Source organism: Stylophora pistillata, chromosome 6 (assembly GCF_964205215.1).
Source record: "Stylophora pistillata chromosome 6, jaStyPist1.2, whole genome shotgun sequence".
NCBI classification, from domain to species: Eukaryota; Metazoa; Cnidaria; class Anthozoa; order Scleractinia; family Pocilloporidae; genus Stylophora; species Stylophora pistillata.
In genome coordinates, this window is record NC_142524.1 from 34,051,359 (window position 1) to 34,074,851 (window position 23,493).

Sequence of the window (23,493 nt, forward strand, 5' to 3'; positions counted from 1 at the left end):
ACAGGCAAATCACTCTCATTTTCAAAGAAATCGCGAAGCCGAAAGGAGCAACGAGACTATCATATTCATCACGTTTTAAACTCGCTGTCATTATTTGCGCTTTAGAGAAGGGAAACCGAAAAGCTGCACGCCAACATGGAGTAGACGAGAAGAACGTACGAAGATGGAAGCATGTAAATATTTTCTGCGAACGTTTCCACTCAAGAGGACGGTTTTCTTTCTTAGAGATGGTGTTTTGTTGTCGAATGAGAAATTAAAAAAGGAAAGAGCTTTCTCAACTTTTTGGCTTCATCGTGCTTTGTTACTGGAAAATTTTTTTTTCCCTGAGATCAGGTTAATAGTTCATAGTGCGGGCTACACGCGGGTAAATACGGTAGACTTTGATGTTGTTAAAAAACATTTTTACTTTTTTTTCGAAAATATGTACACAAAGGGAGAGTTTTTATAAGGGATATCAGATTTGAGCCCTAAGAGAAGGATGTAAATTTAACTTCCAAAACTATTAAATGATTTATGGATTTTGAGAAGCTTTTCAGTTATTTTGTTCTTTTAGAAATGCTTAGATGAAAGTGGAAACTAATCTTCCAAAAATTTCCTAAAGAAAAGTTTGAACTGATTTTTACAACCTCATAGCCAGTCCAAGAGTATTGATTAAGGGATTTGCAATGGTAGGTAGTAAGGTAGTATTATGTTGTTCCACGCTTAATTAAAACCATTTATCAGATTTTTTTTAATTAGCAGAATAGGGAAAAGAGAAGTTTGCCCTGCTTGTTACGTTCATTGAGTGGTCTTCCAACTTTGTCGCAATACTGAGGCCGGTGAATTTACCCTTAATTGAGTGCTTCACATTTTCTTTGTGAACTCAGCTATCGGTTACTTTAGATTGTTGTTAAATGTGATCCAGAATTTTTTGTTTTATTTTACTTTAAAGGCAGAAATTTGTAAGACTTGTAGAAGTTATTTTAGAAAGTAAATTAGTGACGATGGCGAGGAAACTTGTTAACGGACATAATTTAAGCGCGCAATAACATGTAATGTACGGGCGTTTGAACTTCATCTGCAAGATCGTGTGTCAAGACATTGACGGGTTTACTATGACAAAAATAATAGTCGGAAATTTTCTTTATGTAAAGATGACGTAGTTTGAGATACTCTGTTGTTAGTGGAAGGGCGAAGTGTCACCAAAGCGGTTTTGGAGTGATTCCTCAAGGTGCCAGCTTAAGACCCACGATAGAAGATAGAAACTTCTACTTGGAGGAGCAAATTGTCTCGTGTAATTTTTAAAGCCAAGTAGAAACGTTTTAGAAGAAAATCATTCCGTAATAAAATCTGCTCTAATTAACATACACTAATACCGAGTGAATTATTCATTAATCGAACAAAGCCGATGCATTTGAATTTGCTCACGTTCACGTTAGTATACTTCCATTCTTGAAACAAATGACTGTAAAGAGAAATGTCCTTAACGATCAAGTAACTTTCGACGACAAAAAAATCGTAATTTCATCATGCTGTGCGAAACATTGCGCGGTTTGTTTTCTTCGACCAGTGCGCTTTTTTATTTTGCATTTTTGTCAAAAATAAAACATTCGCTAACCTTTCCATAGGCCTGTTGTGTTCTGTGTTTTGTAGAAACAAAAACTCTCCCAGTGGCAAAATTTTAAAATCAACATGGCTGACACGAACACCGCTAAGTAAAATAATCATAATCGCCATGTCAATCTGTCACCATGGCATCTAACGGGGTGCGTGAATAGCGTTAATAATTCAGCGTTTTTGGGGCATTTCAAGTTTGATACACCTGCAAACGCCAGAGGCGAAGTTCTTTTCGAGATCGAAACGAAAACTTGCAGCAGCACGGACTTAAAATAATGCTTCTACTACTTTACTTTGTGGCAATTTCGTATATATGTGAGGTAAGATGTGTTCTATTTTTTTTTATAACGATTAAATATTCCTGTTGATCTTTAAGGACCGCGCTGGCGAAATTGTTTTTTTTTTTAAATCCTCTAGTATGCTAGGCAGTAAATGCGCTCGTATCAGCATTACAACATTTTCTAGGCAATTCGCTTCTAGGACTCTGGCATAACGTAGAAGTCTGCACATTGATGTTTTACTTTCTGTAGAGTGTCTTTATCACAGACTTAGGTTAGCTGAAATTTTCGGTTAGATTATCAGTAGTGGCAAATATTAGGATAACATGTTCGAAGCTCACACCGCCTTGAAAAATTAATACTAAACTTCTTATAACAGTTTACCACACTCCGTCTCAAAATTGTTAGAGGATAAAATTTCTGGGGTTCCGGCTTGCAGCTCATATGAGTATATCGTTAAAGAAAAAAGAGAAAAACTGAGTTTCTTAATTAAGTTCAAAGTGAATATAAGAACTAACCTGTTCCTAAAAACGGTTCTGTTAATGGTATGCGAAAGATGCACTTAAACTTGACAAAGTCGAATTTTTAGATGTTGTTTAGCTCAGGTTAAAAAGCTGTCAATAGAAGATCGCCTGGTATTGGAAACATTGGCGTCACATTTACCAGCCAGATCGGATCACAAAATTTTATTGTGAAAATAGCTTTTTTGACGAAAAGGTCGAAGTATTATCAATTTTTCGCCGTTGCTCGTGAGTGTGATACGTTTATTGTTTATTTTGCTGACCCTAATATTTCAAAACAAACCATTCTGTGTAGGTGCTTCGTAAAAGAAAGTGTCCTTAGAAATTAGCTGTTGTGAGATGTCACTTTTTTACTGTGAAACTATTTTTCCTCTGGTTTTCGTTGTTACTCTGTTTCCGGCGAAAATGGGAAAAAAAGGAATTTATTTCGATTTCGCTCAAGTTATTTAAAAACTATCACAAACGGCAACTTTACATCGTGTTGTCTTCATTTGGAACCAAAAATGTTTGATGTTTTTTAACTTTTGTCGCAGAAATTAAATTCTGGAAACCATTATCCTCATTAAATATGCAAACATCTCTAAAAATTTTAATTTAGGCAAGTTTTACAGATCAGCTGCACTCAACTATTTGCAAAAGTATATCGCAGTCTTTGGACTTAATTATAGGATTAAGAAACTCTTTCAATTTCGGTTAAATTTGTGTCGCTCCTCGAAAGTTCCCAAAGAGCGTATTGAGAAGACAACCAAATCAATACATCTTAATAATTCATGAAAGGTAGTCTTAAACTTTCAAGTTTCGTATTGAGCTCTTTGGAAGTCGATATACTATGATTATCCGCGCAAGGAACTTAAAAAGTAAGCAGGTTTGATAAAATTTGGCAGCGAAAAAAAGCATTTCATTCCATAAAAGCACCGCAGACATAAGCAGAAGACAAATTAACATATTTCGCTGATACGTATGATGCACGATCCTTCGCAGTAGATAGCGCTATTTATGCAATAGCGAAAATCAGACCTGAAAAAAAATCAGGCCTGTACGGGATTCGAACCACTGACCTCTGCGATACTAGTGCAGCGCTCTACCGATTGAGCTAACAAGCCAACTGGGAGCTGGCCGTTAAGTGGATTCGTAATAAACCCGTGATGATAAGTCAGATACAATGAATATATGAAGTTCATATATTTTGAACCGCGGTATAATTAACAATTATTCCACGAGCGCGCGTTGGATATGAGATGATAGATAGCCAACGAGGCGCGTAGCGCCGAGTTGGCTATAATCATCTCATATCCAACAAGCGCGAGTAGAATAATTGTTTTATTAAAAACGCCCCCAAGAAATTATTACTTTGTAAGAAGAAACTGGATATTTTTAGCTCCCTTTTGATTTTAAGCTGACGCGTACGCTTACCATATTTGTAGATTATGGTATATTGGCTCATATACCATAATGATTAAGCCAATAAAATGTCTTGAATTGCATTATCCAATGATTCAGTTTTTAATAATGGTAATTATTAGACTGAGTGGAGTTTAGGTGAGAGTCTGATTGGTTAATCATGAGTATGATTACAGACTGAATTCGACCATGAAGTCCTGCTACCGTTGTATCATTACAATTTCTGCAAAAAACAAATACATTTATTTGAGAAAATATCTCTGTTATAGAGACAATTTCTAGACTGCTAGCATTGAGCCTGGCTGAGGTACTAAAAAATAATGACTGAACATGTTGGGGCATGGCTCAGCTGGTAGTAATGCCCAACTAGTATCTGGCTGGCACAGGTTTGAGGCTAACTGAAGATTGGTAATAAACCCATTGATCCCTAAGAGTGATAAGCATCTAATTTTTCCTTACAACATCACACCTGAACCACACATTAAGGTCACGAGAATAAAGGAAATGATTACCAAATAAAGATCCTCTGGATTGTTCAATAAATTCTCCTTGTCATCAGCTTATGAAATGTATAAAGAACAGTATGGAGAATATACAAACTGATGTTAGGGTGGAAAGGGTTAATAAATAGTTGACGACTCATGTCAACCAGTTTTTCAGAATATAAATAGCAAATGTTTAATTACTTGAAATTGATTTGATAATTATTCCCAATTCAAACAAACTTTAGCCATTGGTTAGGAAAACCACATTCTAAGCCATCTTTACTTAGCTGAACCTTTTATCTGAACTTTAACATTAATTTTGTGAACAGTGCCAGTAAGGCCAAAAGCTAACAGTGAGGGATATTGAACTCTCTTATAGAGAATCCCTGAGGCTCTCTGCTTTATTAAAACTGCAGTTTGGGTGAGACCTTGTGTAAATAACCTGCCCTGCATCGTTGTTTCAAAGGCATTAAAAATAGAGATGTTTTCACTCTAAGTATAATTAATACAAAGAACAACTTTAAAATGTTCCAGACAAAACCAGTTTTCAAGGTAATTTTGATATTAGTTTCTGATTATACAATATTTTCTACATTATCATAACAGGTTTCTTGAATGTGTGAAAAAGAAAACAGCAAAAAATTTACATTTTCTCTCAGAGATCCTGCTCTCAGAATCCTTAGTAAAACCCTAATCAATCAAGGTAATACTCAAGTTGAAAACTGAACAAAACTTTTAAAACCACAGCATGACTATGCACTTAACCTTTTAATAACATTAGGGTAAACACATAAAACATTCACAAAGTCAAATCAAAGACCTGAGTTTGGAATTTTGACTCCTTTTTCACTCTTTGCTGAGTTGATGTTTCTGAAAACTTTCAAAATCTCCTGGCAGAGTAGATCATCACTATTCACCATGTTTTCAATCATGCTGAAGTGATCTACCCCTGGTAGCTCAAGCGAACAACACTGAACCTGATGACTTTTTAAGATTTCAACAAATTCTTTAGCTTGTCGAAAAAACTCTGGGGATCCGTACTCTTCCATTACAACCAAAATAGGGCAAACAAATGTTGGTGACATCCTTGTCAGAAGTTTTTGAGGACTGACTTGTGCAGCAGATTCTTCAGTCAGTTTTAATGCGTCATTGACATAAGTGCTTACAATAGGTACCAAATCAAAAACTCCTGATAATAAGAACATACCATGAATGGCTTGTGGAATTGATGGATCCTTGCTCCATTCTGACACCATCATCATGGCACACAAACGTGCGCCAGCTGAGTGGCCGCATAAAAATAGTCTGGATTTTGGAAACCTGGTATTGATATATTTCACTGCTGACTGTTTTTCTCCAACCATCTGATCCAAGCTGGCTTCTGGTGCAAGGTTATAACCGACCACTGCTGCAACGCAACCATCTTTAGTCCATGATTCACTAACAAAGCTGTAAATCTTCCTACTCCCTTCTTGCCAATACCCGCCATGAACAAAGAGCACCACTGCTGCAGAGCTGCCACTCTTTTCATGTACAGATTCAGCTGTGTCATCATTCTCTTCAGCAGGGTAAAATATATCCATCTTAGCTTTCTTTTCACCATAACAGATACTCAGTTTGCAGTGAGAGCTTTTACGAGTGGTTTCGCTGTAGCCAGTACAAATGTTCACATGATAATCTACTACCCCTCCTGGGTCCATACTGTTGTTCCATTTGCTTGGAGAATAGTACTGAGCCAGCCATTCATTCTTCTCCTCATCCATGTTTGCAATATTCAATGACAAGCACACACCACAAAGTGCTTTTTAGGTTTCCTCTTGAATATCTTGATCTTTTGCCCTGTTTTGAATGCGATACATTTATTTATATGAGTGACCATAAATTGGTAAAGGGAGAAGGTTCAGTCAGCCATGTTCTTAATATCCAGAAAATTTTTCAAAGAAAATCTGACAACCCTACACCAGCTCCAAGGACATTTCGAAAATTCCCAAACTCCAAAGACACCCCAAAAAGTTCTGACACAATCTTATCTCCCAAGAAAGTGTGATCATTTACAAAAGACATGTCTCTTCTTTGACTAATTCAGGATTTTTTTTGTCATAAGTATTTTTAGAAGGGTGTCAGTCGATACAAGGCTGTTATGGTAAAAGGTTTTTGTTACATCTATGAGAGCTAGCGAGTGTGCGCTGTAAGCTGGCTAGTGATGAAATTATTTAACTTACAGGTGCAAAAATCATGCCAAACTTGTGAGATTGTGATGTAAATATTCAGTATAATTGCTCAGGTTTCTATAGAAAGGGGTGCTCTGATTGGCAGAGGATCACATCATATCTTCCTATAATCACCCTACACAAAGTGATTTATGGCAGGGGTGCCACATTTAAAATGGCTGCCCTGCATTTTGTCAAAATTTCTAAGGAAGTGATAAAAAGGAAAAAATTCAATTGTAAAGAGCAGAAAAGATGCTACTGAGTTTGGCAGCACACTTATCAAAAGGAAATTGTAAAGTTTTTGCTGATCAAATTGAATAAACCTGTGATAATTGTCTTACTTTGATATGAGTAGTAAACACAACTGTTAAAATGTGTGCAAAGCTGTCTTTAGTTACAGAATTTACAACAGAATTCAAAAGCACCGGAGCAATTATACTAAAATAACTATTTGCCTCAGGCTCATTGAATATTGTTTAAGAATCCCTTCAATTTCATCTTGGGGATTATATTCAACAACATTCAATAATTTCAAGATCACTGCAAACACAAGAAGAATCATGTTTATAGTAAATAAACGGTGAAATAGAAGCTGTAACAAGTTAAGTTAATATTTTCAGCGTTTCATAACGTTTGCTTATAAAAAACTTGTGATCTACTCTATATCTGTCTGACTGTGCCGGCTTCCTCGTTGTTTATACGCAAACTGGGTCCCTAAGAAGCCAAAGTGTTTGACCGAACTGAGAGACGGTGATACTCAATACTGTTCGACCATTCGAGGGCGAGAGACTCCAAGTGCACATCTCTTGTGTAAGGAGCTAGTTATGCGTAAGAAAGGCAATTCAACAGTCTACCCAATGTTTCACAATATCAAACAATATAATAACATTTCTTTATTGAGCGTCACATTTCAAGGTAATTGTAAGTTCAGCATGCATGTCAAGGCCAAGCTTCATGAAGCCAACAAGTGTTTAGTTATCATCAGAAGCCTACGTCAAGAAGGATATATACAAGACGAAATAGACTACCTCTTTAATTCAGTTGTGATCTCTAAGTTATTATACGGCCTTTCAGTTTATGCTGCAAGTGTTTCCGACCTTGCTGTTATACAAAGGTTTTTAAAAAGATGCTATAAGAGGCGCTATACGTCGGTCAATTACAACAGATATGAACTTTTGGAGAAAAGCGACAGACGCCTTTTTTATAACCTCAAACATGATGACCATCCATTAAAAAGCCTACTCCCAAGGTACAAAGACTATATTGTAAACATTCGAAGGAAATCCATTGTCAGGTCCAGCATTGATACTGAACGTTTTAAACGTAGCTTTTTTAATAGATTAATTTTTAAATATAGTCTAGCTGTGTTAACACCCCATATGTATTTCTAATCATTTTTAATAATTTTATTCGATTTAATCATTGTAATTTCTCTCATCAATATATATTTTTACGGTAACATCAGATATGTAATTTTATCGGATGGTTTTTTAATAAAGACGAATTTACTTATTTATTTAAAGACGGCAAGCAAAACAAAACACGTCTGACCAACTAACCTATTGAGATTGTTGGAAAGTGTTGTGATTACCTACCTTCAGATTCAACACATTTCTTGAGAGTGAGTAAAAATATTTGATCTAGCGGCTGCAAACGACGGATCTAACCCAGTTGAATTAAATCCTCAGATTGATGCTGTCTCATTGAATTCCATCGTGTAATTTGGAAAATGGTCGTCATGGACAACGAAGGAGGATTTATAACAGTATCCGGTATAGTTACACTTGTTGTTGCCTTCCTTCTTAACACTGGTCGTGGCTTAGAAGCCATGAAGTTAGGCAAAGAATGTTTGATTTTTCTAACCTCCAAAGCACGGATAAAAGAATACCACTGGTTTTACCAAGCAATATATTTGCTACTGTTTGATGCAGCATACAAGGTCTCCAATTTCACATCTGCAGAAAGATATGCGAAGGAACTTCTTATCTTATCAAGGAGTATTGGAGACAAACAAACAGAGGCGCTATGTTACATGATGATAGGAAAATTATTTAATTCACTGTGTGAATATCACAAAACTGAGGAGTATTACAAGAAAGCACTGACAATCACTGTGTCAAATGGCGACAGAGATAGCGAAGCCACCATTTACGAAAACCTAGGTAGAATCGTTCAGTCGCTTGGGGAGTACGACAGAGCTGAGGAATATTACCAGAAAGCGCTACCAATAAGAAAGGAAATTGGCGACAGAAAAGGAGAAGCAACTGACAACGGAAACTTAGGAACATTGTTTGAGTCGCTTGGTGAATACAAAAAGTCGCAAGAATACACCGAGAAAGCACTGGCAATCAGAAAGGAAATTGGCGACAGAAAAGGAGAAGCAGCTGACTACGGAAACTTAGGAACATTGTTTTACTCGCTTGGTGAATACAAAAAGTCGCAAGAATACACCGAGAAAGCACTGGCAATCAGAAAGGAAATTGGCGACAGAGAAGGAGAAGCAGCTGACTACGGAAACTTAGGAGCATTGTTTCAGTCGCTTGGTGAATACAAAAAGTCGCAAGAATACACCGAGAAAGCACTGGCAATCAGAAAGGAAATTGGCGACAGAAAAGGAGAAGCAGTTGACTACGGAAACTTAGGAACATTGTTTTACTCGCTTGGTGAATACAAAAAGTCGCAAGAATACACCAAGAAAGCACTGGCAATCAGAAAGGAAATTGGCGACAGAGAAGGAGAAGCAGCTGACTACGGAAACTTAGGAACATTGTTTCAGTCGCTTGGTGAATACAAAAAGTCGCAAGAATACACCGAGAAAGCACTGGCAATCAGAAAGGAAATTGGCGACAGAGAAGGAGAAGCAGCTGACTACGGAAACTTAGGAACATTGTTTCATTCGCTTGGTGAATACAAAGAGTCGCAAGAATACACCGAGAAAGCACTGGCAATCAGAAAGGAAATTGGCGACAGAAAAGGAGAAGCAGCTGACTACGGAAACTTAGGAACATTGTTTGAGTCGCTTGGTGAATACAAAAAGTCGCAAGAATACACCGAGAAAGCACTGGCAATCAGAAAGGAAATTGGCGACAGAAAAGGAGAAGCAGCTGACTACGGAAACTTAGGAGCATTGTTTCAGTCGCTTGGTGAATACAAAAAGTCGCAAGAATACACCAAGAAAGCACTGGCAATCAGAAAGGAGATTGGCGACAGAAAAGGAGAAGCAGCTGACTACGGAAACTTAGGAGCATTGTTTCAGTCGCTTGGTGAATACAAAAAGTCGCAAGAATACACCGAGAAAGCACTAGCACTCAGAAAAGAAATTGGCGACAGAGACGGAGAAGCAGCTGACTACGGAAATTTAGGAACATTGTTTCATTCTCTAGGTGAATACAAAAAGTGTCAAGAATACACCGAGAAAGCACTAGCAATCACAAAGGAAATTGGCAACAGAGAGGGAGAAGGAGCTGACTATGGAAACTTAGGAACATTGTTTCATTCGCTTGGTGAATACAAAAAGTCGCAAGAATACACCGAGAAAGCACTAGCAATCAGAAAGGAAATTGGCGACAGAAAAGGAGAAGCAACTGACAACGGAAACTTAGGAACATTGTTTCAGTCGCTTGGTGAATACAAAAAGTCGCAAGAATACACCAAGAAAGCACTGGCAATCAGAAAGGAAATTGGCGACAGACAAGGAGAAGCAGCTGACTACGGAAACTTAGGAACACTGTTTGAGTCGCTTGGTGAATACAAAAAGTCTCAAGAATACACCGAGAAAGCACTTAAAATCAGAGAGGAAATTGGTGACAGAAAAGGAGAAGCAGCTGGCTACGGAAACTTAGGAACATTGTTTCAGTCGCTTGGTGAATACAAAAAGTCGCAAGAATACACCGAGAAAGCACTGGCAATCAAAAAGGAAATTGGCGACCGAAAAGGAGAAGCAGCTGCCTACGGAAACTTAGGAACATTATTTCAGTCGCTTGGTGAATACAAAATGTCCGAAGAATACACGAAGAAAGCACTGGCAATCAGCAAGGAAATTGGCGACAGAAAAGGAGAAGCAGCTGCCTACGGAAACTTAGGAACATTGGTTCAGTCGCGTGGTGCAAAAAGTCGCAAGAGTACAGTCGCGTGGTACAAAAAGTCGCAAGAGTACACCGAGAAAGCACTAGCAATCAGAAACGAAATTGGCGACAGACAAGGAGAAGCTACTGACTATGGAAACTTAGGAACACTCTTTAAGTCGCTTGGTGCCTACAAGAAGTCCCAAGAATACACCGAGAGAGCACTTCTAATCAGAAAGGAAATTGGCGACAGAAAAGGAGAAGCAGCTGACTACGCAAACTTAGGAACATTGTTTCATTCCCTAGGTGAACTTGAGAAAGGCGAAGTATGTTTTCGCGAAGCTCTCTTAATTTGCAAAGGCATTGGAGATAGTATGACGGAGTTTAAAGTCTTTTGTGGTCTAGCAGTTTTGAAGTTAGTGCAGTTTAAAGTCGAAGAAGCTTCTTCGTATCTTTCTCAATCTATTGCAAAATTTGAAAAAGTGCGAAACTTTCTAAAAGGCAACGATCGCTTCCAAATATCTTTGTTAGAGGAGCATGGCGCCTTTCCCTACGAGGTGCTCAGTAAATTGCTTTGTTTTAGCGAAGATTTCACAGATGCTCTTTGCGTTGAAGAACATAGACGGGCAAGAGCTCTAGCGGACTTGATGACATCTCAATATTCGGTCAAAGAGTTTCAGTTTTCAAGCGATCCGCGATCATTGTGTGGAATCCATGATATTATAAAAGGAGAAGCCAGTTGTAATTGTCTTTACCTTTCGGTTGGCGATGAAGATGTACGGATTTGGATTCTTCAACCAAGTGGAGAGATTCGTTTCCGAACAAAAAGAAAGGACTCCGGGTCAGTTCCCAACTTGAAAGCACTGTTTTCGCAGAGTTTCCGCCACTTTGCTGTTTTACCCAAAGAGGTTTGTGAAGATCGTTCTTTAAATGACGAACGTGTTCCAACATCATCTGACGATGTCAACCGATCGCCTTTGGCACACACTAAAGGTGATGATATGAAAAAAATTATTCATTTGTGCTACGAAACAATCATCGCTCCCGTGGCCGATTTATTGAAAGAGCCTGAAATTATCATTGTCCCTGATAGCTGCATGTACCAAGTGCCATTTGCAGCCTTAATTGACGAAGGAGGAAGATATTTGTCTGAAAAATTCAGGATCCGTATTGCTCCTTCTTTGACGACCCTCAAACTTATTAAGGACAGTCCTGCTAACTACCATAGTCAGAGTGGGGCTCTCATAGTGGGTGAACCTGAGGTGAGAGAGGTGATTTACGGGGGACAGCTGATGACCGTCGATCCACTACCATGGGCAAGGAAGGAAGCTGAGATGATTGGAAAAATGCTTGGCGTTCCCCCATTGTTAGGAAGACATGCAACAAAGGAGGCGGTTATTGAACAGATGAAGTCAGTTGCGCTGATACATTTTGCTGCTCATGGAGATTCCGAAAGAGGAGAAATCGCACTTTGCCCTGTTCGTACAGCGAATGATATTCCACAAGAAGAAGAATACCTTCTGACGATGGCTGACGTATCAAAAGTTCAACTTCAAGCTAAACTGGTTGTTCTAAGCTGTTGTCACAGTGGGTGCGGAGAAATTAAAGTCGAAGGAGTTATCGGAATCGCTCGAGCGTTCTTAGGATCCGGTGCACGCTCAGTGTTAGTGGCACAGTGGGCCGTGGACGACGAATCGACAGAGCAGTTCATGAATCGTTTCTACGAACACCTGTTCCGTGGTGAAAGTGCCAGTGAATCTCTTCACGAGGTCAGAAAGTGGATGAGAAGTAACGCCAAGTATTCTGAAGTAAAGAAATGGGCTCCGTTCATGCTGATTGGAGATAATGTCACATTGAGGTAGGTTGGAGGTTAAAGATTCAAGTTTGTTCTAGGAGTCTTATGATCGGGCATGAAATCACCATTTTTGTTTTGATTTAGCGTAACGTCACGGCTCGTGGTATTGCTCTTAACATCTGTATCATATTCAGTGATAAAGAGAAAGTATTGAACAAATTTCTTTCAAATTAATTCGAATCTTCTCATAAATACGTGACTCAGAAATAAAAACAAATTTATGTTGTGTGCTGACATGCTCGCTCTCATCCATTTCTTCTTACGGAGAAACAAAAGTAGAGTTGTTATGATTAAGAGGTATTCGCCCAAAGTATCCCCTATGGTCCCCTTTTGTATAGAATTGTTGGAAAGTCAAACGGGGTGAAGAGCTTGTAGATATAGAAGGTCTTGATTTCAAATCTAGCTGCTCCGAGTGAAAACCTGTCTTCACAGTAGAACTTGTAACAATATTGGAGGGATATTGTTGATGAGAAGAGAGCTTTAGTGACTTCACACGCGGGTTTTAAGATAGCCGATCAACGAAGATAACTTTATTTTTTTACCAAAGCGAGGTCACGACGTAAGCGTCACGCGTAACGTAATACACATTGTAACATCCTTCCTTTTTTTGTTTTTTTTTTTTTTGTGTGTGTGTGGGATTAAGGTAACAATATGAACTAGCAAATTGAGCAACAACGTGGCGAAAGAAAAAAGAAACATTACCAAATGTAGGTAATAAAGGAAAGTATATGAAAACAAAATGTCACAGTCTCTTTGTTCCGTATTGGTTTGTCTCTCGCAACAGCGTTCAAGCTAGCACATAGTCTCTTAGCCTAGCTGGTGGCTTAATGGCACGGCCTGATCGGGAACGCTTCACTGCTCCAGATTCACAAGGGTTGGGCATGGTGGTTGTGTCACTTGTTTCCTCTGCCTGATTCTGTGGGCTGGCGTTGTGCTGTGTGTCTTGTCCTGGGATGGTCACCTTACAGTCAGCACTTAGGATAGGATGAGGTTCTTTGGCAAGGTCTTGTTGCTTGGAGGGCTGTGAGATTTTCACCAGGTGTTGTCGGTTGCGTCTGTAGGTTGTGCCGGAGGCCTGAACTTCATACGATCTTTCATCCAGCCTGCGGGTCACTTCAGCTTTCTTCCAGGTGTGTTGTCCAAGGACAAAAGGTTTCAAGCGGACAGTATCCCCTTCCTTCAAGGTAGGCAGGTCATGTGCGGTACGATTATAGTACTTTGCTTGTCTTTTCTGGTTTAATTGAAGCTGTTCCATCTCGTGAGGGTTCAGGGGATTTCTTGGTTCCAGCAGGGTTTTTGTAGTCGGCAGCAGGGTCCTGGTTCTCCTACCCATGAGACGCTGGGCTGGGCTGCTGTCTACGCCTTGTGTTGGGGAATTCCTGATGTTGAGCAAGGCAAGGTATTGGTCTTCGCCCAATTTGGCGGTTTTCCGCAGCATGCGCTTGGCTACCTTCACGGCGGATTCAACTTTGCCGTTGGCTTTACTGTTGTGAGGTGAGGTGGTGGTGTGTTCAATACCCCAGCTCTTGGTGAAAGCATGAAATTCACTTGACACAAACTGAGGTCCATTGTCAGAGACCAGCTGTCTGGGAATCCCGTATCGAGCAAGATGGGCTTTTAGCTTCTTGATGACCGTTGTGGACTTGGTGTCAGTAAGGCAGTCCAGTTCCCAGAAGTTTGACTTGTAACAAGCAGTGATGAGGTAATCTTTACCATTACATGATAACAGGTCGCAGCCAATCTTTTCCCAGGCTCGTTCAGGAATGTCGTGGCTCATAAGAGGTTCCTTGCATGGTGTCTGTTCAAAATCTCTACACGCCTCACACGCTTGTATCGACTCTTTTGTCTCTTTACTCATTCCAGGCCAGAATACATATTCTCGAGCTCGTCGCAGGCATGCGTCGACGCCTTGGTGTCCAGCGTGGATGTCTTTTTTTATCTCAGGCCTCATGTACTCTGGTATAACCAATCTCTCGCCCCGGAAGATGAGGCCATCAGTGACTGCCAGTTCGTCACGGATGCTGAAGTATGGTGTAACAAGGGGTGATAGTTGGGTCTTGTCTTTTGGCCAACCTCTTAGGATGGTCTGTTTAAGCTGTTGTAGCGCAGGATCGCAGTTGGTGTGTTGACGCGTTGCCTGTATTCTCTCATCGGACATTACAAGGTAGGTGAGAGCATTGATAATTTCAAATTCTTCTTGCGTGTCGTCACAGGTCAGGGGAAGGTGGGCCCGACTCAGGGTGTCGGCCAGGAACATTTCTTTGCCATTCAGATACCGCACATCGATGTTGTAGGCCAGAGCGCGTACCAACATGCCTTGAAGGCGCTTGGGAGCTCTGTCAAGGGGTTTCTTCGTGATGCTCTCTAATGGTTTGTGGTCGGAGTGGACAGTTACGTGACGACCATAGGTGTATTGGTGCCACTTCTCGAGAGCGAATACAATGGCGAGCATCAGCTTCTCGATTGTTGCGTACCTTGTTTCGGTATCACTTAGAGCTCTGCTGGCATACGCTAAAGGTCTTCCTTCTTGTAAGGGTGCTGCACCTAGGCCTTGCCCACTGGCATCACACTGAATTGACAGTTCTTTAGTTGAGTCAAAGTAGGCCAGCACAGGAGCTTGTGTTAGGAGACGTTTGATTTCTTCAAAAGCTTTGTCATGAACAGAGTCCCAGATCCACTCAACATCGGGGTGGGTCAGATCATTGATGGGACGCATGACATCAGAGAGTTTAGGGACGAATCTTGCGAGGTAGTTGACAGTCCCTCTCAGTCGTTCAACACCCGCCTTGTCTGTAGGCGGCTTCATCTCGACTATTGCTTCAATTTTGGCGGGGTCAGGCTTAAGACCATTGCTGCTTACGACGTGGCCCATGAACGGAATTTCCTGTAAACCAAAACGGCACTTGTCTTTGTTGAGAATAATTCCGATCTCACAGCAGCGTTGTAGGAACAAATGTACCCGCTCATCATGTTCATCATCTGTGCGGCCCCAGATGAGTACATCATCGGCAATGCAGCGGACACCCTGGAGACCCTCCAGTGCCTGGTGGAGCCTTTTCTTGAAGATCTCGCTGCTAACCGTGAGGCCGAAGGGGAGACGGCACCAGCGATAGCGTCCAAATGGAGTTGCAAATGTCGTCAGCAGACTCGAAGGGTGGTCAAGTTCGCAGTGCAGATAGCCTGCTTTTAGGTCGCAGACAGAGAACTTGCACGCTTGAGATAGTTCTGGAAGGACGTCCTCTAGGACAGGTAGCTTGTAGTGTTCTCGTTTGAGGGCTTTGTTGAGTGGGCGAGGGTCTATGCAGATTCTGACACCGGACTTTTTCTCAGCGACAGACATTTGACTCACCCAGTCGGTGGGTTCGTCCACAGGCACAATCATAGCGGTGTCCAGAAGGCGCTGGAGTTCGGCTTTGACTACATCTTTACGTGACTCAGGCAGGGTGCGCGCACTTCGAATCACCGGGGAGGCACCTTCAGCAATTGTGAGGTGTACCTTCTTGCCAGGGAGTGTGCCAGGTGTTTCCTTGAAGGCGTCAGGAAAGAGCTGAACGTAGTCACGTTCAGGTGACGAAACTGCATTTACGACCTTGAACTTGTCGTAGTGCACTGTGATGAGATTCATTTTCTGTGCCGCTTTTCCACTTAGTAAAGGGGTGAGTTCCTTGTCAACGATGACAAAGTCCACTTTGAAGCTTTGCTTTGTGGTCGGATTCACAACTTTTAGTTTGCATTTGCCGAGGGCTTGCAAAGAGGTTTTATTCCACATCTGGAGGTTTATCTTTTCAGGGCGAATTTGGGCGTTTTCTACGTAGCGCTTAGGCAGAATACATACAGTAGAACCACAGTCAATTTGTAGTTTCACCAGCTTCTTGTTAACTTCCATTTCACAGAAAATGAGTTGGTTGCCAGGTTGGACTGCGTTGACGAATTGATCCTGATCAGTCGAAATTCCACTAATGGTTTCACAGCTACTTTCAGAGGAGTCGGTAGAGTAGTCTTCACCAACAGAGTGGACGCTGTGGTGCTTACACTTAGATGACATTTGAAAGTGGTTTTTGCCACCACAGGCCATGCAGGTCTTTCCCCACGAGGGGCACAGTTCCTTCCTCATGAGGTGAACTTGGGTGCAGAAAAGACACTTTCTTTTAATAGCGCGCGGGTCACTAGTTTCTCTATATTTTCCTTTACTGAAGTTGTCTTTTGTCTTTCCTTTTCCATGATCTCCAGGTTTTTCTTTAGGTTTGAGTTTGTCGTCACCAGGCTTTTTCTTCTTAAATTTGTTGATCACCTTATTAATCTCTTCACTCTTGAGAGCTTTCATGTGAAGAGAGGCGGCCTCTTTTGCACGACAAATTTCGATGGTTTTGCTCAGTGTAAGATCGTGTGTTGAGAGGAGTTCCTCACGAGTCTTGTCATCTGAGATACCTAAGAGAAGACGATCCATGAGCAAGAGTTCACGCATGCAATCGCAGAAGCCACAGGTTTTGGCCATGTTGCGTAATACAGAGATATACTCGTCAATAGACTCACCAGATTCTTGATTTCGACGATTGAATTGGAAGCGCTCGAAGAATTCTTGTTTTTGACCGAGAAAGTGCTGATCATATTTCATAAGAATGTCCGCCATCTTGTCGCGATCTTCACCTTCACCGAATTTCATTCCGTTGAAAAGTCGCATGGCTTCAATGCCAATGCAGTGCAGTAGCATGGCACACTTGTAATCTTCACTTTGGTCATTTAGACCGGCAAGGAGACAGTAGTTTAACCATCGTTGTTTCCACAACTTCCAGTTATCGGCTCGATCGCCGTCAACTTCGAGTGATTTTGGCGGGGCGATTTGCGGTCGCCGAAAACCGGGACTTTCTGGAGCTTGAGCGACGGGAGCAGCAGCGGCAGGAGCAGCAGCGGCTTCGGAGTTAAGCATGTCGTTCTAGACTAGGAGACGGAGGTGTACGAACTGCAGGGAGTTTCACACAGGTGGGAATAGTATCGGCAGTTTCCAGAGAGTACACGATGAGAAATTGAGACAATGCTTGAGTGAGGCAGTAAACAATGTTCGTAGGAGAGCGAGGTTCTTGAGGATTCGATGAGAAAACGACGACAGCAGTAGTCACTGTTGAACGTTAACGCGGTACCGCTGCCACCATGTAACAATATTGGAGGGATATTGTTGATGAGAAGAGAGCTTTAGTGACTTCACACGCGGGTTTTAAGATAGCCGATCAACGAAGATAACTTTATTTTTTTACCAAAGCGAGGTCACGACGTAAGCGTCACGCGTAACGTAATACACATTGTAACAGAACTGACTTAAAATAATAATTGATTTACTCACAAATTATATCAGAACTCTATAACTCCTTTGCTTATTAGCAAAAAATTATATTTTACAGGAAAGAAGACATAGTGTGTGAGGGACAAAATTGATCAGTAAATCCTGATTCCTGAGTGGAGCTAACTTCTTTGAAGACCCTAATCTTTGTCTATGCTGTCAACAAGAAATTTCCTGTGATATTATTATTAGTATTCTCCTTTGCAAAAGGCCATGTTAGTCACTTATTAGATGTTAATGATAGTTTTCGCGAGACGCTCTCTTTTTTTCATACAAACTATCAACAGCTTGAATAATCGCTATTTACAAAGGACGAATTTACCGCGAGGGAGGGGTGGGTAGCTTTTGAGTGATTCTACCAAGACACTCATCTTCGTCTATTCCGTCTGAAAAAGGAAAATTTGCGTGATATAACAGAGGCTTTAACATTTTTCAGTTTAACGGTTAATCAAGTTTTGGGGTTTATCTTTTGAAAACAAGGATTTTTGTCACTTAGGTGTTAGGAATAGTTTTCGCGAGGAGTTTTGTACTGCATGTATATACTTCCTGGGCAATAAGTTTTTGGAGGACGAACTAACGTTTGGATAATTAGGGAGAAGGTTATCACTGTGAATAATGAGCCAGATAACCATCTTAAGTCTATATTCAAACAAAAAAGGCAGTCATAGAGATATTGATTTTAAGGGTACAACTAAAAGTCTCGAAACTACGTTCAAGGTTAATGCAATAGCGGGATTTGAAGATTGCCAAAACTTGCCACGAAATGCACCTATACCTTTTAGAATTTTTGTAAAAATATAGATGTAGCCTTTAACACTTTAATGAGCTAAAATGCTTTATAGAAATCGCCTTAAGTGTTGTGTAGTTTGTACCGCCTAAGAAAGCTGCACAAGCACAAGTTTAGTTATCTCACTCGGGTGAACCTGTTGCGCCGTTTCGGCAAGGATCAGGAATACAATATTCTATAAAAAATTGTAACAATTTAGTTACCATAAGTAATAACGTAGAATAGCGAAACATCTTTGTTTACATTGCTAGGCTGAGCCATAACATTAGACCCACATGGACGAGCGTCTTACATACTAGATCACAAGGATCGAATTCAAGAGAATTGTGTAAAATATTATTGTTGTCTTTTACACTTTAATTAGCTACAATTGTATAGTGAAATATTGTTTTATTTCTTGTGCAGTTGGTAACGCCGTAAGCAGTGGCAGAGACATAGCTATCTTCCCCTGGTAAATAGGTTCCGCAGTTCTCGGAAGGACCAAATTTATAACTATCTGTAAAAAATGGAAACGATTGAGCAACTGTAAGTGAACTAAGTGATGACGTAGAGTTGCTAAATTTTTGTGTTTAATTTCTTTAAGCTAGGCTCCCGTGGAGTAGTAATGAACGTAAGAGATGAAAGAAAGTATAGAGAATGAACATTGTGTTCTGATTCCTTCAAATTTGATCACATTGTCAGACATTCTTGTTAGATAACGCCGACTTGTACGCCGATCACAGCGATGGTCGAAAATCACCAACGAGAAGGCTGTGACAGGACAGAGAGGACGAGAGCCTGGAACGAACTTTGGAATTAATTCTTGGAAAAAGGGATGGGTTTTTTTAATCAGTTAGTGATTGTAGACCCCATCTATACATCAATAATGAGGCCAAAAATGCTACCAGAATATTCAATTATCTATTACCTATGTTGTCCCACAGGTCACTTGACCATTTTGTTTTTATTGTAATCGGTCTGAGTTTCCGGTATCTTGAATAAAAGCTAGTCATTGTAGATATTGTAGACAGGTTACAGTAGGGAAGCTGACCCCAGCTCTATATCAAAGGAAGGAGTCAGAAATTTAATAAGTAACTTTTTCATTATTCGATTGTCAAATACACATTTTGTTTGACAGGTCACTGGACCATTCATTTTAATTGTCATCAGTCACATTTGAATTTCTTTATATCCTAAATAAAAGCACCAGTTACCACATGTTAGTTTTAGTTTTTAATTCCGCTTTATAGGGGGCCGCGTACCCGAGAAATAGTTTTGGTGATGCTGTCTATTTTTGGGGAATATATCAGTCCAACTAGTAGAGGTAATAACATGATTTTGAGTGCAATATGCACTTTGTCTTGTCGAATTACTTATGGGATCCATGTCAGTTCCTTCATCACAACCAGTACAGGGGAGGCATAATGCATCCTTGACATATATCTTACAATAGGTAGCAAATCAAAAACTCTTGATAAAAGAAACATACCAAACAGTGCTTGTGGAATGAAGTATCTTTTCTATAGACATCTCATTGAGTTCTGATACAATCTGAGTTCTTGAAAGAACATAATCATTTACCTGAGGTGAGAGAGGTGATTTACACGGGACACCTGATGACCCTCGATCCACTACCATGGGCAAGGAAAGAAGCTGAGATGATTGGAAAAATGCTTGGCGTTCCTCCATTGTTAGGAAGACATGCAACAAAGGAGGCGGTTATTGAGCAGATGAAGTCAGTTGCGCTGATACATTTTGCTGCTCATGGAGATCCCGAAAGAGGAGAAATCGCACTTTGCCCTGTTCGTACAACGAATGATATTTTACAAGAAGAAGAATACCTTTTGACGATGGCTGACGTATCAAATGTTCAACTTCGAGCTAAACTGGTTGTTCTAAGCTGTTGTCACAGTGGGCGCGGGGAAATTAAAGTCGAAGGAGTTATCGGAATCGCTCGAACGTTCTTAGGATCCGGTGCTCGCTCGGTGTTAGTGGCGCGGTGGGCCCTCGACGACGAATCGACAGAGCAGTTCATGAATCGTTTCTACGAACACTTGTTCCGTGGTGAAAGTGCCCGTGAATCTCTTCACGAGGTCAGAAAGTGGATGAAAAGTAACGCCAAGTATTCTGAAGAAAAGAAATGGGCTCCGTTCATGCTGATTGGAGATAATGTCACATTGAGGTAGGTTGGAGGTTAAGGATTCAAGTTTGTACAAGGAATGTTATGATCGGGCATGAAATCACCATTTTTGTTTTGATTTAGCGTAACGTCACGGCTCATGGTATTGCTCTTAACATTTCAATTGTATCATATTCAGTGATAAAGAAAAAGTATTGAACAAATTTCTTTCAAATTAATTCGAATCTTTTCATAAATACGTGAGTCAGAGATAAAAACAAATTTATGTTGTGTGCTGACATGCTCTCATTCATTTCTTCTTACGGAGAAACAAAAGTAGAGTTGTTATGATTAAGAGGTATTCGCTCAAAGTATCCCGTATGGTCCCCTTTTGTATATAATTGTTGGAAAGTCAAACGGGGTGAAATGCTTGTAGATGTAGAAGGTCTTGATATCAAATCTAGCTGGTCCGAGTGAAAACCTGTCTTCACAGTAGAACTGACTTAAAATAATAATTGATTTACTCACAAATTATATCAGAACTCTATAACTCCTTTGCTTATTAGCAAAAAATTATATTTTACAGGAAAGAGGACGTAGTGTGTGAGGGACAAAACTGATCAGTAAATCCTGATTCCTGATTGAAGCTAACTTCTTTGAAGACCCTAATCTTTGTCTATGCCGTTAACAAGAAATTTCCTGTGATATTATTATTAGTATTCTCCTTGCAAAAGGCTATGTTGGTCACTTATTAGATGTTAATGATAGTTTTCGCGAGACGCTCTCTTCTTTTCGTACAAACTATCAACAGCTTGAATAATCGCTATTTACAAAGGACGAATTTACCGCGAGGGAGGAGTGGCTAACTTTTGAGTGATTCTACCAAGACACTCATCTTCGTCTATTCCGTCTGAAAAAGGAAAATTTGCGTGATATAACAGAGGCTTTAACATTTTTCAGTTTAACGGTTAATCAAGTTTTGGGGTTTATCTTTTGAAGACAGAGATTTTTGTCACTTAGGTGTTAGGAATAGTTTTCGCAAGGAGTTTTGTACTGCATGTATATACTTCCTGGGCAATAAGTTTTTGGAGGACGAACTAACGTTTGGATAATTAGGGAGAAGGTTATCACTGTGAATAATGAGCCAGATAACCATCTTAAGTCTATATTCAAACAAAAAAGGCAGACATATAGATATTGATTTTAAGGGTACAACTAAAAGTCTCGAAACTACGTTCAAGGGAAATGCAATAGCGGGATTTGAAGATTGCCAAAACTTGCCACGAAATGCACCTATACCTTTAAGAATTTTTGTAAAAATATAGTTGTAGCCTTTAACACTTTAATGAGCTAAAATGCTTTATAGAAATTGCAAATTGCCTTAAGTGTCGTATAGTTTGTACCACCTAAGAAAGCTGCACAAGCACAAGTTTCGTTATCTCGCTCGGGTGAACATGTTGCGCCGTTTCGGCAAGGATCAGGAATACAATATTCTATAAAAAATTGTAACAATTTGGTTAGCATAAGTAATAACGTAGAAGAGCTAAGTATCTTTGTTTACATTGCTAGGCTGAGCCATAACATTAGACCCACATGGACGAGCGTCTTACATACTAGATTACAAGGATCGAATTCAAGAGAATTGTGTAAAATATTATTGTTGTCTTTTACACTTTAATTAGCTACAATTGTAAAGTGAAATATTGTCTTATTTGTTGTGCAGTTGGTAACGCCGTAAGCAGTGGCAGAGACATAGCTATCTTCCCCTGGTAAATAGGTTCCGCAGTTCTCGAAAGGACCAAATTTGTAACTATCTGTAAAAAATGGAAACGATTGAGCAACTGTAAGTGAACTAAGTGATGACGTAGAGTTGCTAAATTTTTGTGTTTAATTTCTTTATGCTAAGTTCCCGTGGAGTAGTAATGAACGTAAGAGATGAAAGAAAGTATAGAGAATGAACATTGTGTTCTTATTCCTTCAAATTTAATCACATTGTCAGACCTTCTTGTTAGATAACGCCAACTTGTACGCCGATCACAGCGATGGTCGAAAATCACCAACAAGAAGGCTGTGACACGGCAGAGAGGACGAGAGCCTGGAAAGAACTTTGGAATTGATTCTTAGAAAAAGGGATGGGTTTTTTTTAATCAGTTAATGATTGTAGACCCCATCTATATATCAATAATGAGGCCAAAAATGCTACCAGAATATTCAATTATCTATTACCTATGTTGTTCAACAGGTCACTTGACCATTTTGTTTTTATTGTAATCGGTCTGAGTTTCCGGTATCTTGACTAAAAGCTAGTCATTGTAGATCTCATTGTAGACAGGTTACAGTAGGGAAGCTGACCCCAGCTCTATATCAAAGGAAGGAGTCAGAAATTTAATAAGTAACTTTTTCATTATTCGATTGTCAAATACACATTTTGTTTGACAGGTCACTGGACCATTCATTTTAATTGTCATCAGTCACATTTGAATTTCTTTATATCCCAAATAAAAGCACCTGTTATCACTTGTTAGTTTTAGTTTTTAATTCCGCTTTATAGGGGGCCGCGTACCCGAGAAATAGTTTTGGTGATGCTGTCTATTTTTGTGGAATATATAGGTAATAACATGATTTTGAGTGCAAGTTGCACTTTGTCTTGTCGAATTACTTATGGGATCCATGTCAGTTCCTTCATCACAACCAGTGCGGGGGAGGCATAATGCATCCTTGACATATATCTTACAATAGGTAGCAAATCAAAAACTCCTGATAAAAGAAACATGCCAAACAGTGCTTGTGGAATGAAGTATCTTTTCTATAGACATCTCATTGAGTTCTGATACAATCTGAGTTCCTGAAAGAACATAATCAT

General features: G+C 40.0%; 2 protein-coding genes and 1 pseudogene across 3 annotated transcripts; 1 reads left to right on the forward strand and 2 right to left on the reverse strand.

Annotated features, from left to right (window-relative positions):
- Positions 1-1,796: 1,796 nt before the first annotated feature.
- Positions 1,797-22,945, forward strand: LOC148729552 (uncharacterized). Of its 2 annotated transcripts, XM_088726124.1 has the most exons (4): positions 1,797-1,916; positions 8,180-12,413; positions 17,807-20,693; positions 21,217-22,945. In XM_088726124.1, exons 2-3 carry the CDS (start codon positions 8,221-8,223, stop codon positions 17,838-17,840), a joined length of 4,227 nt encoding a protein of 1,408 aa, XP_088582250.1. In that variant the 5' UTR covers positions 1,797-1,916; positions 8,180-8,220; the 3' UTR covers positions 17,841-20,693; positions 21,217-22,945. The 2 variants fall into 2 exon arrangements, with proteins under 2 accessions (XP_088582250.1, XP_088582251.1); XM_088726125.1 differs by lacking the exon at positions 1,797-1,916 and having other exon boundaries at positions 7,242-12,413.
- Positions 4,449-6,115, reverse strand: LOC148729553 (kynurenine formamidase pseudogene; annotated as a pseudogene).
- LOC111325028 (retrovirus-related Pol polyprotein from transposon 17.6) lies at positions 13,198-17,337 on the reverse strand. Its single transcript, XM_088763064.1, has 2 exons — positions 16,944-17,337; positions 13,198-16,838 (listed from the first exon to the last, which is right to left on the reverse strand). The coding sequence occupies exons 1-2, from the start codon at positions 17,335-17,337 to the stop codon at positions 13,198-13,200; spliced, it is 4,035 nt and encodes a 1,344-aa protein (XP_088619190.1).
- Positions 22,946-23,493: the final 548 nt, after the last annotated feature.

Excerpts from the sequence above, each read along its gene's own strand:
- LOC148729552 (XM_088726124.1), top strand. The coding sequence starts at position 8,221 with ATGGTCGTCATGGACAACGAAGGAGGATTTATAACAGTATCCGGTATA. Across the intron at positions 12,414-17,806 it reads GGAGATAATGTCACATTGAG|GAAAGAAGACATAGTGTGTG; the intron begins GTAGGTTGGAGG and ends TATATTTTACAG.
- LOC111325028 (XM_088763064.1), bottom strand. The coding sequence starts at position 17,337 with ATGCTTAACTCCGAAGCCGCTGCTGCTCCTGCCGCTGCTGCTCCCGTC. Across the intron at positions 16,839-16,943 it reads TCGTCGAAATCAAGAATCTG|GTATCTCAGATGACAAGACT; the intron begins GTGAGTCTATTG and ends GTCTTCTCTTAG.